The sequence below is a fragment of the Cebus imitator genome, unplaced genomic scaffold, assembly GCF_001604975.1.
Source record: "Cebus imitator isolate Cc_AM_T3 unplaced genomic scaffold, Cebus_imitator-1.0 Scaffold13, whole genome shotgun sequence".
In the NCBI taxonomy this organism is placed as follows: Eukaryota; Metazoa; Chordata; class Mammalia; order Primates; family Cebidae; genus Cebus; species Cebus imitator.
Window position 1 is genome coordinate 1068356 of NW_016107328.1, and position 7744 is coordinate 1076099.

The window sequence follows — 7744 nt, forward strand, 5'->3', positions numbered from 1 at the left end:
TCTATGCCATTTTGCCATGCCCCTGTGTGCCCTCTGTATAGTATGCAATCTTCCCTGCTCACTAGATCACTGGTCCAATACCAGATATTTAATTTGAAGAGCTGCATAATCCAAATTCCTGACAAAAGTAAAACACAAAAAAACAAGACCCAGTAAAAGCTTCCACCTCTATCTGCTGCTAACAGGTACCCTACACAGTGTTGTACACACAGTTGGGCTGACAAGGATCTGAATCCTGGTTCACCGGTTACCAGCTATGTGTCCTTAGGCAAATCCTGTGACCTTCCTGACCTCAGTTTTCTCATCTATAAAATAAGGCAAAATGACTCTTTTAAGTCTGTTAAACTAATTAAATGAAATGACATACATAAAGCACGTAAACCAGAAAAGGCTCTTGATAAACAGTAGCTGCCATTATTAGCAATTGCAGGGCAAGTATATTTAAACATATTCCTCCCTTCTAGAAAGCCAAAGGCATCATCTGTGGTATACTTTTTTTTTTCTTTTGTTAACCTATTTTTAGAAGAGGAAGAATTTACAAATATATGATACACTGACTATGTCCCTCCTATCATATCCCAACCATTTTTGTGACAGCACTGAACCTCTAGGATACTCCTTCAAGAGAGAGAACTTCAGCAAGAATTTCACTTACTTTCTACACAGAATGTTTGTCTATTTTCTTTTTGGTCACTGAAATATAAACATATTTAAAAATCCTTACTTTGAATGCTTACCGAACACTGAAAAATACTGCCGGAAAGCATAGGAGAAAAAAAAGTGAGCTTGCCTTTTTGGCAAAACACATTTTCAGTAACCTCTTTTAAAAATTCATCACCAATGGAAATTCCTAAGAGGCTTCTACAATAATGAAATTTTTATTTAAAAACAACAATGTTGAATTCTGTCCTTTTATCTCTTTTCTTAAAGTATCTTATCAAAACAGACTTGATTTAAAATTTCAGCCTGACTACTTATAAGCTGTGTACCTTGACTGGGCAAGTTACTTAGTGTTTTTGAGCCTTAGAGATGTTATTTGAAAAAAGCAAAGGAGGCATGCAGGGAATAAAACCTCCTACCTTGCACAATCTTGTGGGGATGAGAGAGAATGCACAGAAAGCACCTGGCACAGAAGAGCCCTCCACTTGGTAGCTTTTATAATAATCATTATCCCCAATGCCAAGGAACACTCTCCTTCTATTGTTTTGGTAAAAGATGTAAGTCATTCTGTCTCCACTCAGTGGGGCTGGTGACAACAGGCAAATGGAGCTTTTGATATCAAAGTTGCTGTTGGCATTCAATTTGCGATTTCAATTGCTCCTCTGGCTTTTTGGGTTTCCCTTAGGCATCTAAAACCGAGGATTAACTCTCTCAGGTAAGAAGCCTTATTTGGCATATGACTAGGGCTTCCAAAATTCTGTTTTCAATCTGTCGTCAGGAATATCATTAGTATTTTAGAGAAGGAGAGCTAACTGATCAGAGTGCAGTGATTTCATAAATTCCTTAAGAAGGAATAAAAGTAAATAAACATCTGATTCAAAGCAAATCTGACAGCATCTTCTCATTATCTCCTGGAGAAGGATCCCTACTGTTCAGCCACATTTAAAGAGCTCTGGGACGTTTTTCTGCTTTGTTTAACACTGCATTTCACTTAGAACCTTCTGTCATTGATACAGGCAGAACTGTTAGACTTCATCCCTACCCCCAGTTCCCCAGTTCAGGTGCTCTAAAGCCGCAAGAAGCAAAACTCTTTACTGACTGCTGAATTCCAAATACACTTTCTGATTCTGCCACCCTTCATGATAATTAACACATAACACTGAAATGAAGACTAGAGTTCCCAAGGGCCCTGTGCTGAGACTTACCCTAGGTGCTGAAGATACAGAGGAAATCCAGGCCCTGCCTTCAGAGGAACTCACTCTTTACCACGGAAAACAAAGATCCAAATAAGACAGTGTGATGGGATCACACCCTAAGAGCACCGCGTGTTATGTGACACCAGAAAATGGGCAATCTAACCCATTTTGAAAAAGGTCAGAGAACTTACCTTAGAGCAGAAATGTGAAGAAGGAAGTATGAAAATGGATGCTATATAATTTATCTTTCAATTCAGCACAGGCTAGAGGAAAAACAAACTGCACACAAAAAGGCCGGGGTTTTCATTCTCCTTCTGTCCGTAACTGTACCATCACAGGCGGACAAGTAACTTAACCCTTTAGACCTCTGAGAGTCAGTAGGACATGTAAAAAAAAAAAAAAAAAAAACAATGGACCTGTGAAAGAACAAGGCTTGACCCTTCACTCTGACATTTTATTATTATAAGCATGTAACTGTGGGCAAGTCACTTTAGTTGTCAGAATCTTGGTTTCTACAACTGAAAAACTGGGCTAATAATCTCTCCATCTCTGACCTGTTACTAGTATCGAGATTACAAACATGACCCAGTACCAACAAGTGCCTCAAAAATGTCCATAGGCTGATTTAATAAATCTAAGCCATCCAATCAATAAATATTTCAGGATATTTGAAGAACTAAGATGTTCCTTAGGAAAGAGGGCATCTACAAACTGAAACTCATTCTCAAACGAATACAGAGGAGAGCAGGGGCTTCCGACCGTTGCAGGCTGTGTTTTTCCTCTCTACCCCTAGGACCTAGCAGAGATAACCGACATGGCAGTTTCTCTACAAGCCTGTTACTAATGTCCAATACCAAAACCCTGGAACTCACAATCACTGGGTCAGTTTTAATCATAATACACTGTATAAAACTCAGAAATGGCATAGCTAACACTGTGAGTCATCACATTTTCTTATAAAACAAAACAAAAAAACTGATAACACAAAGAAAAACAATAAAAAACTAAAAAGTAAATAATCGTATCCTCCTCTGGATGAAACAGAAAATCAAAAACTACAGCATGAAGGCTCCATACCTAAACACAATTCTGCAATTCTCATTCTTACTCTCTCACTTTACAAGTCTGTGACATTAAAGCAAATCAGAAATGTTTCCATAAGGGTCCCCCAAAATCAAGTTTTAAGCCACTGGGATTTGTGGATTACAAACAGATGTACATAAGATAAAGTAATAATCCTCCCTTTATATATTTTATCCCCCACATTTATTCTAAGTAATGCTAAGAGTTGTAATATTTTCAAAATTGATATAAAACCATTTTGACATATCAACAAAATACTTTTATCAACCTAGACACAAATCTGGACCACCTTAATCTTGAATCCTCTGCTCCGATTTCTCTTGTAATCAACAACTAAATATGACTTGGCAGTGAGCCAGCCACCAATCCATACATTATATCAGGTAATTAAAAATACAGCGTTATGTAATCTTATTTAATGGTTACTTGGCTTGTATTGAAAACCTTCCAAACCAATACTGGAGACTTGGATTAAATTATAATGCGCAGGACATTTCTAAAGATGTTTTTTAGTAAGACTCAGCACATCCCCTACTAGCAAATATAACATAAAACATACAACACTACTTTCATCTCCAATTAACCTCCTTGGCAAGAACTGCCATGTCAATTCACCCTACAGGCACTAAAGGGGTGGGGGGTCAGGAGTGTGATAAAGTGTATTTTCTTTGAGTTTTAACATCAAATAAACGTTAACCATTAATTTTATTAGAGAAACAAATTCAAAGGGCGGGCGTAGTGGCTCACGCCTATAATCCAAAACTTTGAGAGGTCGAGGTGGGGAGATCATGAGGTCAGAAGTTCGAGACCAGCCTGGCCAACATAGTGAAACCCCGTCTCTACTAAAATTACAAAAATTAGCCTGGCATGGTGTTGCATGCCTACAGTCCCAGGTACTTGGAAGGCTGAGGCAGGGGAATCACTCAAACCCAGGAGGTAGAGGTGCAGTGAGCTGAGACAGAGCCACTGCACTCCAGTTTGAGCAACAGAGCAAGGCTCCATCTCAAAAAATAAACAAATATTCAAGAAACAAATTCAGTATTTAGGAGGTGGTGGAGGAGAGCCACTTATCCTGGGAAAATGAAAATAAAATCAGCAATTAATGCCCACCATGAAACACAAGTCTGGAAAAAATATAAAAGCTAATGTATACTAGACAGAATTATGTTTCTTATTGTCATCCTAGCTCAAGTTCTCAAAGACTATTAGGAAAAGAGTAGCAATTCAGTTAGGAAGCTGATCAATCTTGATGAATATTGAATTTTTAAAAAACGACTAAACCTCATCTATAAACTGTTTCATTATCATAATGCATTGATTATTAAACTAATATACACAGGAGGGCCTTAATTCAAAAGTGCCTCTCGGCCTGAACATTAAAATCCTGAAAGATAAATCTACCATGAATGTTTGCTTCTCAAATAAGGCAAATACAGACAGAAACTTTTTGTAAAAATCAGGATAAACTTCCTAAAGGATATACATCATTTCCCATACATTTAAGTCAACTGGAAACAATCATACTAATTACATTGATTTCTGCAGAGTTTTAAGTTAGCAAGTGAGAAGTATTTCATTCCAACTTTTTGGGAAGGCAGAATAAGAAAGCTCAATGGCTTCAGGGACAGACAACTTGAGAATTCAAATTAAATCTCACTTGCCCACAAGCTTAGATAGCTGGGATCCTCAGCTCCCTCCCTGAAAAATGAAGACATGAACATCTTCCATACCCGGATGCAAGTGTGAGGATTAAACTAGCGCCTTGGAAACTTTAAAATGTTATGCAAACTTAAGGCCTTGTTAGAGTTCAGAGATACCATAAAATCTATCTATTACACGGCATGCTAAGGTTTGCAGCGCTGACCCACTCTACAATTTAGTGCCGAAATAGTAACTCCAATGTGACTAACTGCCGAAAACATAGTTGCATTAGAGGCAAACACAAATAAAACTCAATAAGAAGAAAAAGCTTTCATATAGCCAATAAGATGGTCAGATTTAAAAATTAGAGCTTCCTCACAATCATGTAATGTCAGACTTAAGACACTTGTAAATTTGGAGTTGCATAACAGAGCATAATTAATATTTAAAATGATAAAGCTTTGCATTCTGAATATCAGCCTGTGATTTACGAGAAAAATGTTTCAGTCCTAAGTAATCTAAATCAACAGTAAGACAAGCATCTGAGCAGCACCTCCTCTTTCCTTCACCTCCTCTTTTCCTTCCTCACATATGAGAACTACATTCTTACGAGAATTACTTTTATGAAAAGTAAGGTTATCGAGTTTAACACCTAAAAAAAAACTAAATGGAAACATTTTCCCAACAAATATCTGTTTCAAGTAACTGGAAGCAATGAACAGTAGTAAAAACACAGAATCCAAAAAATTTTGGATGTTTTAGCAACACAATACTATGGCAACATGGCAGAGAAAATAATTCTGACTTTTAAAATAAGATAACACACCATACTTTTAGTTTAACTGTTTTTTAATTGAGTACAACCTAACTTTGATTCAGCTTCTTTATTTGGAAAAATGCACTTGAGTTCACACTCCAGAATATTTCCAATGCCAGGGATCTCATGCAATATACAAAGAAATTTCTCTCAGAGATGACAGCCCAGCAGGCAATAAAAGATATATGTAAATCATCAGGCACAAGGAGTACAAACTCAACTGCAGAACTGCTCAGAGGGCACAGACATCAAACTTAAATTCTCTTCCTTGATTTAGGAATGCATGCCCATTACTTTTTCAAGAGTCCATTTTATTAAAGGAATAAAAATAAGCCTGCAATTAAAATAAAATGGGGGAGCTCCATAAGCCCATTTCTGTTCAACAATTAAAACATTCTTAAATTCTTGGAGACAGTAAGAGTCTCTCCAGCTCCATCAGTGGACCACACACACACCCTACTCTGAAGAACTGGCTGAAACAGGCAAATACTGGAGGTCACTGTTTTAAAATATAGGTATCTATATACAAATAGAATATGTCTGCCTCATCTTTCACTTCCAACAATAAAAGAGCCAGGGCGAGCATTAAGAGCAGCAGCCCTGATTCATCTAGGGAACCACAGAGTTTCAGTGCCCAGTAATTCATGCAAAAGGTAACAGATCTGACCAGATCGTGTTGCTGTCATTTCCTAGAAAAAAAAAAAGGCAGACCAGTGGCCCCCACACCCATCTTCATCTGAAACACATAATCCAGGAAGGGTAGGACACTGCTCCTGGGAAGGAAGGCTTAATTTACCGGGCATCCCAGCGGATGATTCAGGAAGCCACAGGAAGAGAAGGCCAGGGGAATACGGTCCCGGGTAGGCATGCCTCCAGAAACCCCCGTATCCCTGTCCCGCGGTACTTCCCAGGACCTTTCACATCCTGAGCTGGCTGGAGTCGAGTGAAAACGGCAAAGACTCTTTCATCACCGCTCCGAACCTCAAGCCCGCCACCAATGAGGGTCACCCAACCCGACGCCCCCAGGAAGGGTGCTCTTTTGCCGGCCTCTTCTCCCCTCCTGACTTCTCCAAGGGCCAGCCTGCAAGGCTTGGCATGGGCTGCTCACCCCTGGGGAGGGCTGGCTTCCCCCCCCCCCAGTGCACTGGTGCCTGGACACAGGAGAGACAAAGGGATGGGAGGGGAAACTGGGCTCCTCCCCTGGGACCACCGAGCTCTTCTCCTCTCAGGTGCTGGGGTCTGACCCCAACCCTCTTCCAAGGTCCCCAAACTTCGCTAACAATCCAAGCACCTGTTCCCTTCGCCTCTTCTGCATTTGAGCCCAAGTCCTTCCATTTTCCTCCAGCCTCTTCTCCAGTACCTTAGACAAACCAAACACCCACTTCCCCAAGTCCAACACGCTCCCCTTCCACGAGATAATTCAACCTTGTCCCCAACAAAGCCCCCAATGGTCACTGTTCCCCACCCAGAAGTTTCCCATGGGTGTCCCTGAGTCCCCAAAGATTTCCTTCAAGTCTCACCCATGAGCCCCAGCCTTCTTCCTTTCCAAGCCCCCCAAATTCACATCTGGGTCTTGCCCCAGGTGTCCCACAGCCTCCCAGGTCCCCGCGCAAACGCCCCCGGGGGCCGCCCGGGCCTCCGTCTCCGCCTCGTCCGCTGACAGCAGCGGGCACGGCGGCGTCCCCGGACCCCGCGTTTCCACCCGGCCCCCAACCGCCGCGGGCAGGCAGTTAACGGTCGGCGCCTCACCTTGGTTCACCAGGCGCAGGGCGTGCGTGAAGGAGGGGTCCAGGGAGTCCTTCTCCGCCATCAGCTCAGGCAGGTACTTCTCCTCCATGCTCGCCGGCCGCCGGGCCCGGGACGCGGACTCCAGGCGCACGGGCGGCGGCGCCTGGCAACCCCCGACCCCGCCCGCGCCCCCCGCGGCGCGGACCTGGGGGCCAGATGCGGCGGCGGCGGCCAAGCCGGGCGGTCGGCTGGGAGGCGGCGGCGGTGGCGGCGGCCCGGGGGCGGGAACCGGCCGCTCAGCCCCTATCCCCGGTGGCCGCCGAGTGCCCAGCGCCGGCGACCCCCGCGCTCCGGGCGCGGGTGGAGGACGAGCGGGCGAGGGGGTGGTTAGGCGAGCCCTCGGGCCGGGCGGACAACGTGCTTGGCGACCCTGAGGCAGTCCACGGCGAGCCCCGCCAGCCCCGCCAGCCCCGCCAGCCCCCGCCGGAACCAGAGCTGCAGCCTCGACCCGCACGCCGCGCGCCGCTCCGCGCTCTCTGAGCCGCGGCTACTGGAGCCCAGCGCCTGCCGCCAGCCCCGCCCCGCCCGGCTCCGCCCACCCCGCCCCGCCCCCGCTCCC

General features: G+C 43.9%; 1 protein-coding gene across 9 annotated transcripts in view; it reads right to left on the reverse strand.

Moving 5' to 3' along the window:
- Nucleotides 1-7744, reverse strand: part of KHDRBS3 (KH RNA binding domain containing, signal transduction associated 3) — a 200261-nt gene that overhangs the window by 192030 nt on the left and 487 nt on the right. For 6 of the 9 annotated variants that reach the window (XM_017499818.2, XM_017499777.2, XM_017499761.2 and 3 more), the window contains exon 1: nucleotides 7147-7657. The exons of 1 other annotated variant lie outside the window; for it this stretch is intronic. In XM_017499818.2, the coding sequence (XP_017355307.1) occupies nucleotides 7147-7234 (88 nt within the window). In that variant the 5' untranslated portion in view covers nucleotides 7235-7657. Of the gene's footprint in view, nucleotides 1-2047; nucleotides 2170-6193; nucleotides 6392-7146; nucleotides 7658-7744 lie in introns of those variants that run through there. 2 more of the 9 variants (XM_037728356.1, XM_017499796.2) reach the window with 2 other exon arrangements.